The 21,725-nt window shown below is 37.7% G+C and overlaps 1 protein-coding gene across 17 annotated transcripts in view; it reads right to left on the bottom strand.

Moving 5' to 3' along the window:
- Nucleotides 1-21,725, bottom strand: part of LOC124267167 (ribosome-binding protein 1-like) — a 52,088-nt gene that overhangs the window by 21,633 nt on the left and 8,730 nt on the right. For 14 of the 17 annotated variants that reach the window (XR_006895970.1, XM_046702067.1, XM_046702073.1 and 11 more), the window contains exons 3-16: nt 15,660-15,814; nt 13,309-13,381; nt 12,372-12,628; nt 11,543-11,580; nt 11,142-11,319; nt 10,386-10,628; nt 9,286-9,390; nt 8,286-8,452; nt 7,727-7,838; nt 5,500-5,595; nt 5,160-5,162; nt 2,371-2,463; nt 1,991-2,068; nt 158-253 (exon numbers count right to left, since the gene is read on the bottom strand). Coding sequence is in view for 16 of the 17 variants with exons in the window: in XM_046702067.1 (XP_046558023.1) it covers nt 158-253; nt 1,991-2,068; nt 2,371-2,463; nt 5,160-5,162; nt 5,500-5,595; nt 7,727-7,838; nt 8,286-8,452; nt 9,286-9,390; nt 10,386-10,628; nt 11,142-11,319; nt 11,543-11,580; nt 12,372-12,628; nt 13,309-13,381; nt 15,660-15,814 (1,694 nt within the window). In the remaining variant the exon portion in view is untranslated. The remainder of the gene's footprint in view (nt 1-157; nt 254-1,990; nt 2,069-2,370; nt 2,464-5,159; nt 5,163-5,499; nt 5,596-7,726; nt 7,839-8,285; nt 8,453-9,285; nt 9,391-10,385; nt 10,629-11,141; nt 11,320-11,542; nt 11,581-12,371; nt 12,629-13,308; nt 13,382-15,659; nt 15,815-21,725) is intronic. The other 3 variants (XM_046702069.1, XM_046702059.1, XM_046702070.1) reach the window with 3 other exon arrangements.

The following is a 21,725-nucleotide window of genomic DNA, read 5'->3' on the forward strand; positions in this document are numbered from 1 at the left end:
GTACAACACACACAATACAGCGTTCAACACACCGGGTACAAGATGATTCTTAAAAAGAATGTTTCAAATATCATCAGTTTTCCTTATTTCTAACTTGTCTCAATCTGCCCTTATGTATGTGTTTTCTGTTATCCAAGAGTACAACATGAGAACTCACAGCATCTGTAACCAGCTGCTTGTACTCAGACACTTGTGACTGTAACTTTGTATTAGAGGACGTAAGTTCTTGGACCCTGGCATCCTGCGCGGCACTCTGCAACAAAAGATTTATACACTGAAGCCCTGAACCACACATTCCAAACATTCCTTTACTAGTGGGGTGCTTGTATGTAAAACCAGAGCATTTCTCTTGACCCATGATCTGTTATTTCGAAATATCTTGATAAAACAATACATAGTTATGTCATCAATTGACAAAAGGCCACAGTATTGAAACCAAGCTGGGATGTGACTAGGCATGGAATTACTCCTCTAATTCTGTAAAAAAAACCTTGCAATACACACGGTGATATACGGTATATTTACAGGATTTATGGAGGACAGAGGGCCCTGTAGGAGTGGAACTTACGGGACATTGTAGACGTAACTGTTTCTCAGCCAATGAATATAGTGAAAATGTTTTCATTTTATGCTAAGGCCAGGCCAATTTTATTTCTTGTTTTACAGATTTTGTCCTCAGAAAACCTAAAGGCAGGAGGAAAAAAAAATAAAAAATAAAAAATCACCAGTCAAAGTAATATTCCTTTTAAATACTAAAAGTATTTTACTTTTGGCAATTTATGAAGTGTATATGGGGCAAAAATACAATCTAAAAACATTTTTTGCACATTTACATTTTTGGCCAATAAAAATATTAAAAAAATTATTTTTGAGCGGGGAAAATTAATTTTTTTTTTTTTTTCTTATTCTTGAAAAAATAAGACCGGCAGATCTGCAAAACAAGAAACAAAATTGGTCTGGCCTAATATATAATAAGAGATGTTAAATGAGGTTTTTATGGACCCCCCCCAAACCAATATTGACTTTGCTTTTTTCAAGTCCATTAACACACTAACTGACCTCATAAAAGCCTTTGGTTGTATAATATCAGAGTCTTAAGAGATCAGCTGGTTCTACTGATTTTACAGTGGACAATCATAGTAAAAGGATTTTATCATACAATGGATCTTGTTCTCGGCAGGATAAAGCTAACGGATATTTTCGGTATCCGTTGGGGTCATATACGGATATCGATGCAAATTAGAGAGGTCATATGCAAATTTCAGGGACTATTTTCACAGTGTAAACAAACATGGCGTCAAGGGTCGGCGGTCGTGTCCGGATTAACGGCCGTGGTTACGGTACTGTCAGTGCTTTGATCCCAGAAAATTCATGCCTGGTTTTGATAGATGGAGTAGATTTCAAAGCGAAGATAGAAATTCATAGGCTTACGAAGATACCAACATCAGTTCCCCGACCGACTGTCAGTGTTAACTAGCGAGAGAACGGTGCACAGTGTCACGCTAACATTAAAGCGTATTTGGTTGTTCAAAAGGTTAATTGAAGGTTTCTGAAGTTCCACGTGAGTTTGTTGTTATTTTTCAAACGTAAGCTAAGATTTGTTGACAACAATACCTGCTTTAGCATAAAAGCTTACTGGGAACTAGATGACCGCTGAGTGATCAGGAGAAAATTATGTCACCGGGCTTGTGACGTAACGTATTACTCCGCACATATTTGTGACGTCATAGACATTCCACAAAGTTTAGTTTCATGATTTGTGACGTTTGAAATCGCATTTTTTTAATTATAAAGCAAAAATGACATTGTATGATAAATAGGTTATCACACTCGTGTGTTTTGGGATGGTTAATATCCTGCATTAGGAATAAACACTATGTATTGAGCTCGCCAAGGCTCGCTAAATACAATGATTATTCCTAATGCAGGATCCCAAATCCCAAAACACACTCGCGTGATAACCTATATATATGACTGAAATGTTACCCACTTCTGAGGACTTGGAGGTGACGTTTGTGATGTATGTTGATGCTTCTTCCTCAAACTGACCCATCCAGTCATTATGAACCTGAATGAAAAACACACATCCATCACAACAAGAGTTTAACACCATCAAGGTTTGTTCCCCCTACATTTAGAACTTAGCATGAAAGTACAGGTTTCGACTTCTGAAAGGGACTAGAAGTTACTGACTTGCTTGCAAAAAAGGTGGTACCTTATTCTTAGCTAGTGTAACTCTTGGATGAATATAAGAATCTTAACTGATGTAAAAGCATTTTAATGACTTTGTTGTTGACAGCAGCTCCAGTTTATACAACCTGGAATACACATGGTGTTATTATGATCTGAAAGTAAGCTAAGTGTACCTACCAGCTTGGCATTGACAGCTATGTCTGGGAAGAGCCTTTGTAAGACTCCTTTATCCAGAGCCTCTATTTCAGATACCTGGGCCTGACTCTTCTCCTGTGGAGGAAGAAAACTCACTGAAGTAAACTTTACATTGAAAAGAAAATCACAAACAGGGCCTTATCTTTGGTTTAATAATGTTCCTGTTAACAAATACCCCTTCCAGTATATATTAGTCTTTGTATATCAGTGTCACAGTTTTCAGTGTCAGGTACTAAATAACACCCCCATTGAAATATTTTAGCCCCAACCTATGATTAATCTAACCATTTGAATATCATCAATAAATTAATATTGTCAAAGGATGATGTGATAAGTTCTTTTTGCAACACTATAAATGACATGAAATGTGTTCTTGACCCACCGATATAGGTGTCAAACCACATGACTGAAATAGTGAGTGTGAGAGTTTAGTTTTACGCCGAACTAAGCAATATTCCAGCTATATGGCGGCGGTCTGTAAATAATCGAGTCTGGACCACATAAACCAGTGATCAACAGCATGAGCATCGATCTGCGCAATTGGGATACGATAACATGTGTCAACCAAGTCAACGAGTCTGACCCCCCAATCCTGTTAGTTGCCTCTTATGACAAGCATGGGTTACTGTAGATCAATTCTAACCCGGATCTTCATGGGTGCATGACTGAAATAAATCCCACCAATTTGAAGATAGTGATCTGTTCAATTCAGACAGAGCTGTCACAAAGGTGACTGTGACAATAAATATATCACAACCATCAGATCAAACAACAGCACTGTACTACCACCTGTATAACATATTTATTGTTATTCATGCACTGATAACAGGACATTCAAACTTATTTTGCTCAAGGGCTGATAACCACAGATTGTGTTAAGAGGTTTGGAATCCTTCAACAATTAGCGAAATGAGATATTTCAGATTAACATGAAATAAACATGAATCACACAAATCAGTAAAGTGTCATAGATATACATACATACATACTTACATATAGATGATAAAGGAATCAAGGTAAAAAGATATCTAATCTATGCGGGGTGCAAAGGTTGAAGCATGTACTGTGTTGTAAAGTGTGCAGGTTTAAAAGGTGAAAAGGCAACAAAAAATAGAAAGTCAAGCAAATTTCTAACTGTTTATCCCATTGAATAAATGTTAAGGCCAGACTAGTTTATTTCTTGTTTAGTGGATGGGCTGACTCTAAATGTTTCAAAATGTTCTGGCTCATTGAAACAATTCTTTTTTAACAATCTTTCGTGTTAAAGTGTTTAGTTCAAGTTTTGTAAATTAACCTCTATTGATTCCGGACAAGTTTTGTTAATTTTGTTATTTGCCTATGCTCGTGGCATATTGGCCAAGGAAATCTCCCAAACAAGAAAACAAATTGGCCCGTCATTTGTAATTCAGGGAAAGAGATTAATCTAATTTAGCATGGTTAGTTTTACTGTAACAAATAAAGATTAAATTAATGTTGACTTTCTGGATTGATCCCAATCCTTATCCACTACCTGCCTAAACTTACTGTACCAGCAAGACATAGTTGACAACACAAGGCTCACACAACAGGGATCAATGTCTCTACATACTCAACTATAAGCCTCAACCCACTTCCAGGATTATGTTGCCTGGGTAAGAATCAACTTTTTCTATGGCTGTAAAGATTCATTATCTCAAAATGGGAACATATCACAACAGTTTGAACTTGAGTTTGTCATGAGGTTTGCTGGTTTGAATCTAAGAACCCCTTATGTTTGGTTTTTAACAACAGTGTTGAGACAAGTACCATTAGACATTGTGCTTACTTTTGAAAACTGGTTTGGTTCATTTGATGTATGACATTATACATATCATCTTGACATTCTGTATTCTGAATTCTAAAACTAGAAGAGACTGAGCCAGAGGAGCCATGATCATTTTACTCTTTGAAAAAGCAACTTTGAAGATGCTATTAACAATTTACCTCAATGCCTTGGAGATAGATCTTTCTTATATCTACTCAGTTCACTTGTCTCAGGACAAACGTCATGAACAATATAACCAACATGGCCACAATATTGTGATATATCAATAAAGGTGAATCATCACAGCCCTCTTTTGCTAATGTCACAAATTTGCTTTTTAAGAAAATGGACTATTGTTTTAATCCTCAGTGATTAGGTTGTCAGTGTTCAAAATAGCTGCCAGTCAGTATCAGTGGCCAGGAATATATCAGGAGAATTCGGACAAATCACAGTTGTCTTGTGAAATTTCTGACTTTATTTCACACAGTTAATAGCCATTGATTTCCATGAAGGTGACCCAAATTTGCATAAGATCCATATGAGTGAATGTTACACATGCGATCACATGACCAGTCAGTCCAAAAGGCCTCTTGATAACAGGACTGTACCATACACACTAGATGGGGAGACGATGCACTTTATTCTCTTCATCTTGCATTGTTGAAATGTCCATTAAATAAATCTTTCCATTTTTGCACTATTCTTTGCTAAGGGAAGGTACATTTAACATATGTACTAGTCTGTCTAGGTACTGGAGTTATTCTGAACACTGATTATCTACTCTGGGACAACAACAAAACTAGGATGCTGTTGTACAAAACACTGTAGTAAGTCTATGTTAAGGTATGGGAGTTACAATCACCTTAACGCTAAGATTGCTTTCTACAACAGCATCCTGGTGTATTTCTAAGTTTTGTTTAAGTTCAATTTCATGATAATCCATCCCACTCCCAGGCTACCGGTCCCATGAAATCCAAGACATACTTACATCCTACATGTGTGGAAGAAGACAAAGGGCATGCATATTAGTTAAAGGCAAACATTTCATCATCAGCTGATCATGCAAGCATACATGTGGTATCAATCATGCAGAGGTGCTGGACATATCACAGGGTTAGTAACCTTGCACATCTACATTATAAAAAGTAACCAAAACTATCATGAAAATTTCCTTGTTACTAACATACCACCCACATAAGCAACAGAAATAATATAAGCAACACTGAATTCTCTGTGGGCTTGTGCAGACACTTTGTGCTAGGTAAATAATCAGTTTGTCAGTCTCATAGCTAAGTTGGTTAAGGGTAATCAAATCAAAATGGCTTTACCCTAGAGGATTTGACAGCATTATCAACTTTAACTGAGGCTGATTTTTCAGCTTTTTCTAACGCCTCCATTGCTTTCCAGTTCTTTTCCCGTAATTCCTGCAATGGTAATCAGAACACTAAAGTGTACACAACATCATAGCTGACTGTAACCATGGTAACTGAATAAGTTAACGCTACACCGACTCCTCTTATTTTATTATGAATTTTCCAGATAGTTTCGTCAAATTAAGCTATCGTCTTCAACATAATGAAATAGATGTTTGTACACCTAAATACATGAACAAGAATATCATTTCACCGATTGACATGATCTACGACCTAGCACTGGTTAGAATGATGAAGCAACAAGTGAGTATTCACATGAACAACACAGATTAGTTGAATGTTAATTCACACACAGGTTGTCTTTGTACGTTCACCTCTTTGTCAATCGATAAACAGTCCATACAGCTTTAATATGCTTGTGCTAATCTGTGGTCACTGAAGTTATATTATGCTGTAAATCATTAAACTGATGTGTCACCAAAATTAATTCAAGCAGCAATCCCTGTCCTTCCTATAATGAGCCATGAAATTAATGCTCTGCAAGTCAGATCACTGACACAGGATAGTGTTTCCAAATGTTTTTACATGAGTTGGTGCAATCTATTCAAAGTGAACCAGCAGTGGTATGTAGTCACCATGCCTGCTGTTACTGCACTAGAGTCGGTGAGTTCAAATATATAGCCACATCAGCAATGTTTCAGCTGGGTGTAGGACAATTCCCCACACAGACAATTCCCCACATTGGATCCCATTTCAGCCATATCATCACTAAAGCTAGTTCAAAATTCATGATATATATATATAATTTATAAAACCCTGTCAACGAAGGACACTAGACAATTTCATCTCTTGGGTGAGCTGTGTGTAGCTTGTAATTATACAATTAGGGACTGTTAATAATTTATGGCTCGGTGGGAGGTGGGGGGGGGGGAAAGAAAGCGAAAAATGATGATTTTATGGGGGAGGTCACCCATTTTGTTTTGGGAGGTGTGTGTGTGTGTGGGAAGTGTCAGCAATTTTGTACATAGATATCATTAAAAAATTATGCTTAAAAATTATGGGAAGGGGAAGGGGTCATTGATTTTGTACATGACATGCAGGGGGGTCACTTACTGTGCACATAAAGTTTAGGGGGGTCATTCACATTGTACATGCTTCTCCATAAAAATCATCATCACCCCCCTAGCCATAAATTATGAACGGTCCCTTACTAGTGAAGAACTTGGTGAGGAGAAGTTTAAATCTAGCAAGTTTATTGTAAGTTTTCTTATATATCTCCCCCATACACAGTGAACCTGAGATATACCATTCAAATTTGTTCAGATCAAAATACATCAATGAACTAATGCCAAAAAGGAACATTAATATATTTTGCATTAATTGCATGCTTGATTTAATTCAGGATTTACAACTGCAGCATGTGAAACCCTTCCTTATGACACTAGCACTGATAGCATTGTCTAACATTTCTGAATGACTGCTGATAAAGATTTACTTTTGCTCTGGTAGTGGCAGGTAAATTCCCAATTTAGAATGTCAATGTTTTTCATACAAACTAAAATGGTTAGTCAACATGTGAGGGCTTCTAGAGAAAGAGTAGGTATTGTGCAGACTAGCTATAAGTATTACACTACATGTGAGCAAATGGGTAGTTTCAATATAACATTCTCTTATTTTATGTGGACATTATAACCAACACTGCAGTATGGTCATAAAAACATCCACATTATAATGCATTCGGGTAACAATTCAAAAACATAAATAGAAAAAACAATTTCTTCCTTGATTTGCTACAGGTCAGACTGACGAGTTGAAAACCAAAGCCGATAAAGCATGTTCCACCCATTTTACCAGGTCAGGGAATACATAGGTTCATTGTAGCTGTCAACAGTGTGGTCCATGCAACGTCAGTATAGGTTGACAAGATTTTATTTTTGGTTCAATCATTAGACTGTATCATTGGGACTATGACAACAAAAATAAACGAGGTGAATTAACAATGCCCAAAAAATTGAACACTACATACCAATAACAGAACAGAGCACTGAGCGAGTGCCGACTGTTTGGGTGTACTGGTAAACTATAGTCACTGGTCCACACTGTATACATTCCCATAATGCACCACACCAGGGATCTAACTACTGTATCACACCCCAAGTGGACAGGGTAAGTCTATACTTACATTATTCTTCTTTTTCTGAGCATCCAGCTGCTCTTGTAATGATGACACCTGTTGTTTCTGTGACTGGATATCTACTGTCAGTTTGCTAATTTCTGCAATTTTTTCTCCAAGTCTGAAGTGTAAACACATTAGCATTTCAGTGATTTTGTAATTAGTCATTCGTCATTTAAGTCAAACTAATTTGTCTTATACATAACCCTTTTCAAAAACATTTTTAATTGATCAAAATTGACATTTATTCAGGGTTATGATATAACTGCAATACTCTTCAGAGAGGCATTAAACACAACTAACTTACAAATACAAAATGTATAAGTACCATGACATAGTTCTCAGATATATTTATACATGTGTGTACTAGCCAGTTGAGTGATTTTCCTAAGTTATTTATATACGTATGTAATAAGAGCAGTGAAATGAAAATATCATTCTACAAACTACAGTTCACTTTTTAAACTCAGAACATTTTTCTGTTTCCACAATTATTGACACCCTCTTAGCTTCGAATAGCATTCACACTAAAATGGCCTGTGGTAGGTCTTTACTTGACAACACTTACATTTTTTCATGCTGACTGATTTCGATTTGCTTCCCATCTGCCTTCTCATGGACATCCCCGTTAGGAGCCCCGGCCGGTGCTGTTGGGGCCTCCTGTCCCTCTCCAGCCTGCCTCTCCTTGGTTGTCTTCATCTCTTCTGCCAAGGCATAGTTCTCTTGCTTCAGCGTCTGTGACAAGTGGTGGTACATGTTACCATTAAGAACAGTGTTCGAAATAGAAAAATAGCTTTCCCGTCAATATGACTCATAGACTTTAGAAGCTGCAGGCCCTGACTAAAAAATCTTCAGGCCCTTATTTTTAAAAGAAACTACACATCCTTAGAAAGTTGTGATGTAACATTCAACATGAGCAGGCCTACCAAAGAAAACTTTCCCACTGTGCAGAAAAAGGCAGAAAAGCCCACATTAATCGTGGAAATAGCAACATAAACATAATACCTCGCAACTGAAACAGTAAAAACGGCAACTTTAAATCACTAACACTGCATCATAAAACGAGGAGCCTGCAACTTCGATTTTGCGCATGCGCGCATGGAAGAGGAAGTCTCGACCACAGGTTGACATTTTCCAGCTTGGACAAAAGTTACATTCCTTTTAAGTATTTCTGTTGTGTTATTTGGCATTTATCATCATGATACTTGTGTGCACACTTGTTTAGTTTACTTTCCATTCGTTTGAAATGATTGACAGCAATTATTTCTAAGTATTTAATACTTTTTCTACGCTAGGCGATTCACGGTTGCTTTCGGAAATTGGAAAGAAGCCCGGATCGTAATGTAGAGGTCAAAGTTCGAGAGGTCAAAGTTTGCTGATATAAAAATGTCGCAGTTTCATAGTTTTTCGTTGCCGTTTTTACTGTTTCAGTAGTGAGGTAATGTGTTTATGTTGCTATTTCCACGATTAATGTGGGCTTTTCTGCGTTTTTCTGCACAGTGGGAAAGTTTTCTTTGGTAGGCCTGATGAGCTTTGGAACATATTAGAGAATCTAGGTTTCTATTTACCTTCATATCTGAATCAAGCTCTGCTCGCTGCTTTTGGACAACAAATAGCTGTTTTTCCAAATTTTTAATATTTCCTTCTAAATCCAATTTCTTTCTCTCTGATTCCTGCAACAGAAGAAAAAGGAGTCTATTCCGAAACATTCTCAACAACTTTTAAAGATTTACCCTTCGAACTGTTTACAAGAATCATCCTGAGGCAGAATGATTTGGGAATATATTGCATATTAATGTCAAGAAACTTTATCTTAATTATGTACTGGGTAACTTGAATGCAGTAACATAAGACTGTGTGTCGTTGATAATGACAAGCATGAGTCAGGACTGGTATGTTCAAATTGTCTTCACTTTTTAGCAAGAGAAAGCCTGGACGTATACTAATCAAAAGAAGTTAAGACTACCCTAATAGTTCATATTACAATAGTATATCTAGCATGCCCTGACAAACTGAATTATTATATGACGGGTAGATTTCCCCCCTGCTGATTGGCCCATTTGGTCACATGACAGCTTTGACGCTGAGAGATGTCAACCTTGCCAAGTCACGAGAGGTTGATATAACAATCCAAGAACCTCCTGTGGCTAAAAATAGATTTGGGATATTCCAGCTGTGAACTCCGCATTGCGTGCATCATGCTAGATAAGGAAGCGATAGGCATCGCTTCGTCCCTATGACTGTGTTGGTTTAGAGTTACGTCCCATCTGTATCAAAATGTCTGCACCTCTGGGTCATGTGCAATGCCATCGGTGGTATGCTATGCGACAGAAGAACAGGTATTCAGTACCCTTGTCATATAATAAAACAATTATTGACTTCAGTTCGGTTGATCCAATGATGTATTGACCTCACATGTCCAAGGTCGATAAATCATTGGATCAACCTCACTAGAAGTCAATAATTGTATAGTAAAATAAAACAACTGAATGGTCCTTAACTTCTTTTGAGTAGTACATTACTGAAAGATGAAGGCATGAGAACAACCCAGCAGTAAATCCCATAGTCATCAAACATACAACTACAAACACCCAACATTTTCATAGAAAAGATACCAAGAGTCAAACAAATTTCAAAGGATGATTATTTAACAATAAGAAGACAGTACCTGTAATTTTGTCTCAAGTTCCTTTTGGTTATCGCTGGCTGACAAATGTTTTTCCAATTCCTGCAGTTTTGACTTGAGTGTGCTCACTTCCTGCTGGGCAATATTCAGAGCATCATTTGCCTTGGTCAGTTCTGTACTAGCCTTCTTCTTGTCATTAGCAAGTGTTTCGTTTCGGGCTTCGGCACGACGCAGCTCCTGGCTAACTTCCTCCATCCTGCGAGTCATCTGGACATCAGAGTCCTTCTGAAAAGTCAAAATCTCCAGCTATAAGCAATGCATTATAATATAATTTTTTATCAGAAACATTTTACTATAATATCAATGTTTCCTCATCCTCATTTGTGCCCAATAAGATTTAGGAATGTTTCCATGATCATACTGTTCAGATCAACACATCTGACCATCCAAAGCTTCATCTCTTCCATCTCTTCTACATGTTTCCTTCAATTGTTAGTGAGTGAGTTTAGTTTTATTCCAGGTATATGGCGGCGGTCTGTAAATAATCAAGTCTGGACCAGAAAATCCAGTGATCAACAGCACGAGCATTGATCTACGCAATTGGGATACGATGACAATGTGTCAGCCAAGTGAGCGAGCCTGACCACCCAATCCCGTTAGTTGCTTCTTACGACAAGCATGACTTACTGATGACCAATTCTAACCCGGATCTTCATGGGTACCTTCACTTGTTAACCACTACAAAGCTGTATCCTGCAACACCAATCAAACTGTGTGTCCATCGTGATCTTGGCTTACCTGTCCTGCATCATGTTTCTTCAGCTGCTCCTCAAACTTGGCAAGTTTCTGTTCCAGTGACTTCTTGGCGTTCTCGGAGGCGTTCAGCTTGATGGCATTGCTGGACAGTTCCTTCTCCATGATCTGCACCTTTTGTTTGAGGTTGTTGACCTCTGCCGGGGAGATAGTCTTCTCACTCCTGGCAACAAAACAGGGAAGACTTGCTTGATAAGCCACTTAAAGACACATACAGACTGCCTTCATTCTCTGAGTACAGAAAGACAATCTTTATATTCTGTTCATTTAATATGTACAAGTAAGAAAATTGTGACTTTTTGCATTTAGAAGAATTAACAGCAGGAATTAATCCTAAAGTAAAACCTTTAAAAGTGTATATACAGTTTTTGTCTAATTATACTTACGCTGTTTTGGCCAGTGTTTCACTCAAGAGCTTCTTTTCCTAGAAAACAAAATTAGAGGAAATTGTGAGGAAGCAGTAACTGGGTTCATAACCTTGTTGGTAATATGTAAGCAATATCCCAGCAATATCACTTTAATATAATTTTAATATCTGTACAACATCACTGTAATATCACAGTAATATCATTGTAACATCAAAGCAATATCAGTGTTCTAAGTAGAATATCGCTCCCACATCAAGGGCCAGACAAACTGTTACAGAAAACTGCTTATACAACATTAACTGTAGTACTGTCACTAAGATCAGAACATTATATTTTCGGAGGAGAAATAACATGCATACAGCTGATTACTGATGAATCTTAAGCTCTTTGGGACCGTTCATAATTTGTGTGTGTGTGTGTGTGTGTGTGTGTGTGTGTGTGTGTGTGTGTGTGTGTGTGTGTGTGTGTGTGTGTGTGTGTGTGTGTGTGTGTGTGTGTGTGTGTGTGTGTGTGTGTGTGTGTGTGTGTGTGTGTGTTTGATGATGATTGGGGGCATCAATTTTGTACACATGTTTCTAGGGGGTCAGCAATTTTGTACATATATAAATATTTAAAACTTATGCGTAAAAAATATTGGAAGTGGGAGGAGGGTACTTGATTTTGTACATGACATACAGGGGGGTCACTTACTTTGTACATAAACTTTTGGGTGGGGTGGCGGGGTGTTGTTCATTCAAATTGTGCAAGCTTCTCCATAAAAATCACAATCACCCCCCTGGCCATAAATTATGAACAGTCCCTTATTCATATGACTGTTCAAAGTGACAACCAGCAGCCTCAGACCTACCTCTTGGAGCTTCTGTATGACACTTAGGTCCCCGGCTGTCTCAAGCTGGGCCACCTTGGACTGCAAGGCTTCCGAGTCCCTCATGTGCTGCTGGTGGGTGTTTTGCATGCGTGCATGAAGAGACTCAATCTCACGCTCCTGAAGACTCAGCTTTTCTTGGTAGCGTTTTTCCAGTGAAGCAAATTTGGCCTTCTCTGATGACAGGTCTTGTCTCAACTCCTTCACACGGCTGCTGGCAGACATTGCGATGGTTTGCTCTGAAAGTTGAAAAAAGATATCACTTACTACTTACATACAGTCTCAGCCTAAATGTTTTAGATGTTATTCCTCCATATACCCACCCTACATCTACCTACCCACCTGTATCAACCCTCACCCTACATTTACCCACCCACCCTTTATCTACCCCCATCATAAATCTACCCACCCACCCTGTATCTACCCTCACCCTACATTTGCCTGCCCATCCTGTATCAACCCCTCACCCTACATCTACCTACCCACATTGTATCAACCCCAACCCTACATCTACCTACCCACCCTGAATCAACCCCCATCCCACATCTACCTACCCACCACCCTACAACTAACGATCCACCCTATATCAACCCCCACCCTATATCTACAGATCCACCCTGTATCAATTCCCCAACCTACACATCTACCTACCCACCCTATATCAACCCCCACCCTACATCTACCTACCCTACCTACCCATCTGTATTAACCCCCACCCTATATCTACAGATCCACCCTGTTTCAACTCCCCAACCTGCATCTACCTATCCACCCTATAACAACCCCCAACCTACATCTACCTATCCACCCTATATTCACCCCCACCCTACATCTACAGATCCACCTTGTATCAACTCCCCAACCTACATCTACCTACCCACCCTATAACAACCCCCACCCTATATCCACCTCATCTCACCTTCCTGCAGGGCCCTCTCCTTCTCCTCCAGCTGTTTCCTCAACAGAGATGTGGGGTCTCCCTTCTGGCTTTTCTAGAAAACAAAAGCCACAAGGTCAGGATAAACATCAAAGTAATCTATATCATAAAGTTAATCCAGCCTTGGTTATACATCTCATGGTTTAATGTCTAATGTATTTGAGGGAATGAATGTTGTTTTATGCCAGATAGGTATATTCCTGCTATATCAAGGTGGCTTATAAATACATGTAATCATATCCAGCAATGCTAATGCCACTTTGGAGGCAAAATGCCACACAGTCATCCAGGTCACGCACTTGAACCACTCGTTCCAAGCTTGTGATACTTAGTGCCTAATCTGCCTTGAATCCACATAAGACCAATCCGTTCTATTATCAATGGAAGGTCCAGGGTTCCTTCAGCATGTTCAGAAATTGGCATTTCTATTTGTATGTAATATTTGTATCTAAGAATCATCATAAAACAGAGTTATGACATGAATCTTCATTAATTTTAAACATTGCATTGTTTATATTTTCAAAGTAAAACTATGCAATGTGTTATATCCACTACATATTTATTTTTAACTTTCAAACTTCATGAAAATGCATGATCATATTCAATAATGAAAGACAGTTATTTTTGTCTACATAACTCCAACATGTTCTCTTGGCACGATGACCATACATATCCTGCTGATAGACATGCTCAATCAAGAATAAATTGATCTGATATGTTAATCTTGTACTTCTGCAGATCCATACAGTATGAAATTAAAACCAATATAGAAATACATTGTTCTTTTACTAAATGTATGATTGAGCTGAAAACTTCAAACAGCTGTGCAGTATAACAATGATCCTGCTGATATTGCTGATATTGCTTATCTGGCTGTCAATAGGTAATCATGATTATGCTGACAAAAGCGTCATCTGTTGTACAGGCCGAAGTCACCTATTTACATTACAACACTGTATATTTACACCATGAAGAACACTTTGAGTAACCACAGGAAAATGTGATGAGCCGACAATTTTGTCTGTACAACAGGGAATTACAGAATCTGGTTGATATTGACAAAAACAGAAGTGAGCATGTAACGCTAGTTTGCATACATGTCTTTAAACCGGAAAAATGCATCTATAAAGAAGTCAATTGGACTTGCCTAAAAACAAGAAATAAATAAACGTCATACTTATGTTCAAGCATATTGTATTATTCTGTCTTTTGACTGAAAAGATTTCTGAGGAAAATATATAGAAGCCCTATCAAAAGCAGTCATCTGGGAAGCAGTTTGGCACTCGCTTGCTGGAATCACTTTATTTAATGAAATAAGTATCTTAAAGGGTAAGGAGAATCTTAGGCTGTTAGGTGTCTGCATATGTAGTCACTATTTGAGCTGGTTTATGTTTCAGGTTAGTGGCATCCTAAACAAATCACAATTATTTCACAATATCATGTTTGTCTACAGTCAGTGCCAAAAGCTGCAACTAATAACCAGAACGTGGCTCGAAGCATCATTTTCAGTAGAATATAGCATTATAAGTTGGACATGTATGAACAGAGATGACCCAAAGAATTGTACTAAATTCTGGCTTCACAGTAGTGGGTGAAGTCACAGACTGTGTTTTGGTTAATAATTTTACATACTACATCTTGTCCTGATGGAAGATCCCTTCATATTGCCATGAAATCAATATACAGTAAGTACAAATTAAAATATGTTACATTTGTGCCTGTATTTCAATTTTAAAAAATAAATTAAATTTATCATTTTGATCCGACCTAACATAACAACATATGTCTGAGGTAGATGACAGGTATACAGGAAGTACATGTGGACCAATCTGCTACCATCTGGCTGTGGAAGAGAGCTGTCAATACTCCAATACATACTGCAGCTGTCACTGTGAACCAATGGCATGAAAGGAAAACTTAATGGGAAACATAATAACTTATTGAGCTTGCGCATATGACTTAACCAGCTGCTCATTGACAGAACTGTAAAAAGTCTATTGTGAAACAGTTGAAATGTTACTGTGTGTTGTGAATGTCAATACCTTTGAAATCAATACCTGAAGTTTAACAGATCAACATCTACAAACTGTACTTACTGGAATATATATTTCTACGGAGATAAACAAGTCATAAGTTCCATTAGATTGACATATGAATAAAAATAATTATATCAACCTCTCAAATCAAATGTTCAATAGTATCACATTTCGTGAATGACTCTGTTAAACACGGCAGATCTGACTAAAAGTACATGAACAGGGCAGATAACATGGATAAGTACTTCATTCCCCAATACATTATGTGATAAGAATCTAATTGACTAATTTTGTGACCTTGTTCCATTCTGTGGCTGAAGCTGCTCCTGCTCCTGATGTGGAGATGCCTTGTCGGTTGAGGAGAATCTCGATCAGGGTTTGAATTTCAGAATCCTTCAAGTTGGCCGCTTTAACAGATGCAATCAATTTGGAACCATTCAGAGGCGATCCATCTGTAAACAACAAGGACGTTTAGTAACAGTGCAATCAAGTTTAGAGAGGGTACTTGAAGTTGCTGCAGAACTGCTAATGCAGCTGTAAGTATTATTCATGATCCTTGGCTGTTGAAAAACTGAAATATTGATGAATTCAGCACAAAGATTCTCATTAAATAAATAGCTTGATATTGAACCATATCAGCTGTCACTGGCAATTGGATGTTGAACAACATACACAACCCTCAAACTGTAATATATAATGACGGAAAGTTTGTCTGTTTTAAGCTATCATATTGTTTCACCTCATTTAAGTTCCCATGGCATGGGTGACAGTGGTTTAAAGCACTGTACCTGGTTGTGGCAGAATCTTCTTCTTGATCAGGGGTTTGAAGTGAGTGAATGAGTTTGGTTTTACGACGCTTTTAGCAATATTCCAGCAATATCACGGCAGGGGACACCAGAAATGGGCTTCACACATTGTACCCATGTGGGGAATCGAGCCCAGGTCTTCAGGGTGACAAGCAAGCCCTTAAACCATTCGGCTACCCCACCGCCCCTGATCAGGGGTTTGAAGGCAAGGTGAGCCTTGATAAGCTTACCACCATGTCAGAATGTTACGATCCACAATATGTATTCCATCAAAGAGGGAGAATAGTTCACATATACTTTGCCATGAAGAAAACAGGCCGCACCGGTATTTCTGGGTTGGAGAATATATCCCTTACACTGAGTTGTGAAGCAGGAAGCTGCATATTGCATACTGGTCAATGAAAGTCACATGACAGCAAAATATATGCTCAGCTCAATCAAAGTTTAATTTGTTGTAATTAATCACAATAGCAGACTAGCATGTCAAGATACATTTGTTGGACATGTGGTTTTATACATCCTACTAGAAACACAACTGACAGAATGGTCTTTGGACATAACAGTAGAAATTGTGTTAGGACTGTCTCAAATTTTGCTGACCAGACAATTTTATTTAACATTTTTCACAACTATTATGATAAATGACCACATAAATGAAAATATAACAGCTTGTTGTTTATTAATACCAGTTATACTTTGCAGCCTAACATTAACACAGTTCTCTTTATAAGGAAAACAAATAATCAGTTGAGAAATTTGAGCTCACATCGCGCACACACAACAAATATGACAATGCATTTGTAGGCAAGTGTAAACAGAGGTTAATCAGCTAAATGGGTCAGGTACAAAAATGTAACTATGATATCATCAAAGCAATGAGATCATGAATTCTGTTTATTTCAAGTTATATTGACTATTTTTAAATGGCATATCACAGAACCAGTGTTTGTGCCCTGCAATGTTCCAAATTTAATTTAATAAATGTTAAACAAGGACAGTGTCATATACTAGGAGATTAGATAGTAGATGCCCTTGTAGATCACATTACATTGCACAACATGTCATGCTGTCATGAAATACTTCCTGCCCAATATTGTACTGAAATGTTGGGTTTTGTTTGTGTTTTGTTAAAAGGACTGGCTAGTATTGCCGACAATGGCTACCTTGTTCATCCTCTACATCCCTATGTGACAAGGGGGTAATGGGGTTACTGTAATAAATGAATGCTGATTAACAAAAATTATGTCCAGATATTATTACAAGTAGTAACAAAGTCAGTTATATTAATTCCAACTCTTTTCAAATTCCAGGGCAATGTCAAAATGAGCACAGCAAGTTATCACCGTAAAATGGGTTACAAGATACATGTTATATCACGGATTACCCTTTCGCAGTAAAGTACAGATTCTTGTACTTTTGTTAGGTTGAATCTCATCTGGGATTCGAACCCAGACCCTTAGACACCTAATCGCCAGCATACAAAGTCCCAAATATCCCCAAATATAACATATGTTACACCTGACCACTTTCTAAATGGCATTGTGTATTCAAAGAGCCTAATCATTCTAGGTCATCATCCATTCCTGTTTATATCTATTCACTAGGGTCTTGGGGACAGAACAGAGTTTAGGTGTATACTGGGCAATAGTCTGTCTCACAGTCCCGGAACAGCATTATTTCCCCTTCTGCCTTGCCCTTTCTACAATGCTAAATCCCCATATGAACCAATTCTAGATTTCCTCAGGTTCAGGTTATGAACCTCCCTTCTCACTTGGGCTCCTTTTCAATTTAAAAAGAATTGTTTATTTCTATTTTCTATATGTACTCCGAGACTAAGATAGTCTAACAGGGGGCAAATAAGAGCAACAAGCTGATGGAGATGGCAGCAGCAGCTGTCAAGCCCTCCCATCTGACCCACGAACATGATGACATCACCACCTGTACGGTAGCCTCTCTCTGACAAACAGGTTTGGTCACGGGCAATGTCACACACAGCATTGCCACACCTCCATGTGGTTCAATATTTCTCATGCTATAATGATAACACTAATATGTCCCCAGTTTAGCCAGCCATATAGCCTATAATTACCCTCTCAGTGACTGGTAAAGACACATATGTACTATGTAATTACTGTAACATACACAAGTATGTGATAACACAGTCAGTCAGTCAAACATAATCCCTGTGTCGCTTGTACAAGTGCAGTGTGAAGGCAAAGCAGCTTTGGGCAGAGTGTATGTAAACACATCAGTCATGTTGGTGATCAGTAAATGCATGGGAAAAAGCTTCAAATGTCCTACTCATAATCACAAGGGGTGTACATGTGAGATGTTTAATGTTAGTGTTATTACCACAATCTAAGATGGATTAACATGTTTAAAGAACTTTAAAAAATTCAAAAAATTTAAAATGTTCTAAAATTCTCTTCTAATATTTTTTTAAACCTACTTCTACATTCTTCAGCCATATAAACCAACCACAAAATTGAAAAGGTAACTAAGACAAATTATATAAATATGATGGTGAAAAATAATTATTGTTGTAGTTAATTATTCAAAGAGATAAATATTATTCAAATCTTTCATCAACACTCTACAGAAATCTAAATACAACTGACTGGTACAACTGATAAAAATCAGTCTGACCCCTTCTTGACCTCGGACAGAAATAACCAGAAAAATATTCCAGACAAACTATCCAAGCCAACTGTTTGCAACACAAAATCTTCCTTTATATAGATTACACCTTAACAGCTTGAATATCAACCAACATCAATGTTATTGACAAGACAACTTTTGTGGTCGAGAACAAGTAATTACATCTCCTCCACAAGATTTGGGTGCTGGTTGTCTTATCAAGAACGGGTGTTCTTCACTCTCAGAGTTAGCATGCCAGGCTTGCAGGCATCAATGCTATCAGGTGTTGATTATAAACATGTGAGTGGTCAGAGGTCACACACTGACCTGACCTGCAACTTAACCCACGCCATGGTGATGCATGCCATCATCATCCTACCTATTTTTTATGTTAAAAACCCCATCAAAATTAGGATGAGATTACAGCTGCTTCTACAAGCTAAAATAATAAACTGCATGTCTGCAAAACATGTGTGGGTGTGGCTTGGGGAAGCGGGAAGGAAGGAGGGGAACGAGTTGAAGGAGGTAGAGAGACATGAAACAAAACAATGATTCATGAGATGTAACTGCCTCCCTAGTTTCACTTTTAACATATTTTTCTCAAAGGAAAGAAAATGCATTACCATATGATTACAGAAAGCAACAATCAACTGTTTTACTCCTGCAAAATAATCTATTAGACATACTGCATCGCAAGTTTTACTTTCAATACCAGGCAATTACAATTCTATCATAGGGAAATCTGAGCATGGCCATTTATTGAACATCCTTTTTCACAGGAACTACATGTAATATTGGTATATCATTACTCACAAAAGATTAACATGAATCACAATAACAGATTTAACAATGTTCAAGCTTAATATGTTACATTTCAATAATCCATAAAGACTTAACACATCACAATCGTAGGTCATGTCAATCAAATGTAGAAGTTTGTTCAGCTATCATGTTGAACACATTCTCCCTCATTTAGAAATTTTAAATGTTCTCAAATATTTTGTCATGGTTCAATATGAATTGCTAGTCAACAATTTTGCAATATTTTTTTCACTCTTATGGACAGCAGACAATGGCCCAAATTCAAAGCATGTCAATATAAACATTTGGAACTATTCATTGACAATGAAATAAATAAAACTGTACTACTAGTAAAATAGACTTGTTTTAGACCAGTTTCGACTCATACAGTGAAGACACTTCCCACAGACAGGTTAGCTGTCACGCTTGTCAGGTTATTCAGGTAGCATATTCTGTATAGGCCTGTATCAGTGCTACATACTCCAAGGATCAGTAATGGGTCAAGTGATACTTTTAACATAATGGGCCAGTTATCAGAGCAACAGGGGCAAAGTTGGCAGATATTTTTCAGATACTGAGAGTAAATTTTCAGTGACCAAAGCCCTTTTCCAATCTCAAGCCTATATTTGGTGTTATTACACATTGCAAAACAACCAAAGCAAACCAGTAAATCTCAGTCAGCAATTTTTTCCATTTGTCTGGAGCCCTGTTTGTTAACATTTCTTCACATAAGAGCAGTTAGTACTAGTTTAACTTTAAACACTAAGACTAACACATAAAGGGCACAGATTCAATCATCAACCTGTCACATATTGAATATCTCTCCACCCTTGCGAGTAGGAAACACTCAGTGTAGCTGTTATAACAAAGTTGGCATAAACACCAGTGAAAGACCTCGTAAACAGTAGGTAGTATTAACAGTGCTATAACGTGTCCAAAGCACAAAACAATGATCCCGCCCATTTGAACGTCATGATTACCCACTCCCCACTCACGATTACTTTCAAATAAAGTATAATAGAGAATGACAAAAGTCAACAGTATCCCATAAAATGTTTTGTACAATATACCTTGAATACATCTTAACACAACCACCACCAATTGAGTTATTGTTATGTTTCTAAGTAATTCACTTTATGGTTATGGCTTTATTGCCTTTCAGTTCACATAACCAAGGCTGTGAAGCTGTAGACACAGATAACACATTGCCAGAAGGGACAACTCAGCACTGATTTACAGGAGTCGTGTGGGGGGGTGTGTGTGTTTGGCTGAAGGGGTGCTAGTTTGGCTATCAAGCTCATTACAGTGACACTGACAGAAATATGACAACTCAGGAATTGACAGGACAGTCCCTGAACAACAGGCATTAATGACTGATGAGCATGCTGGGTGTCTGATTATATAACACTCATCTGCTGCCTGAAAAACAATGAAATCTATCCCTTACACTGATGACAGCAAACATCTAACAAATTTGATCTGCAGTCTTCACAACGCTACTGAGACTACCTGATCAAATGTGAAAAATGTGAACATATAAACTGTCTCCTATAATCTTTCTTACTCAATATTTCTATTTGAAAGAGTTAGAATCAATTATCCTATTTTTATTATGTTTAGTGTCGATTTTACTGGGTTTTTGAGTCATTGAAGTGTTTCAGATATATGACTTAAAAGGCAATCATGTTTTTGAATCTTAACATATTTACAACTATGTATTCTCTAATTATTCTTCAAAGTTACTTCAAACATGTATTTGTTTTTCCTGACAGTTATCAACTTCCTCATTTCAATCCATCAGACAAATGAACATCCAAACCACTTAAGCATGAGGTGTAGCATGAACAGAAATTCATGTTGGCTAATGTGTGAAACAATTGTTTACACATGGCGATTTCTGTCTGATTTCAATTACCATAATTTCAAGCTATTTTTGATACACTGCTTTGTCAACAACTTGTTTGTCATTGACAAATCTCATCCCATCTCACATCAATATATATATATATCAATTTCCTTTATGGTCTTTCATTGTGTGACATAGCTTCATGTTGTCAGTTCTACAGATGGTAATAAACAAGCACAATCAGCCATCTACACAATGCCACAACACCACTAC

The sequence above is a fragment of the Haliotis rubra genome, unplaced genomic scaffold (genome assembly GCF_003918875.1).
Source record: "Haliotis rubra isolate DU_JTF1 unplaced genomic scaffold, ASM391887v1 Scf13, whole genome shotgun sequence".
In the NCBI taxonomy this organism is placed as follows: domain Eukaryota; kingdom Metazoa; phylum Mollusca; class Gastropoda; order Lepetellida; family Haliotidae; genus Haliotis; species Haliotis rubra.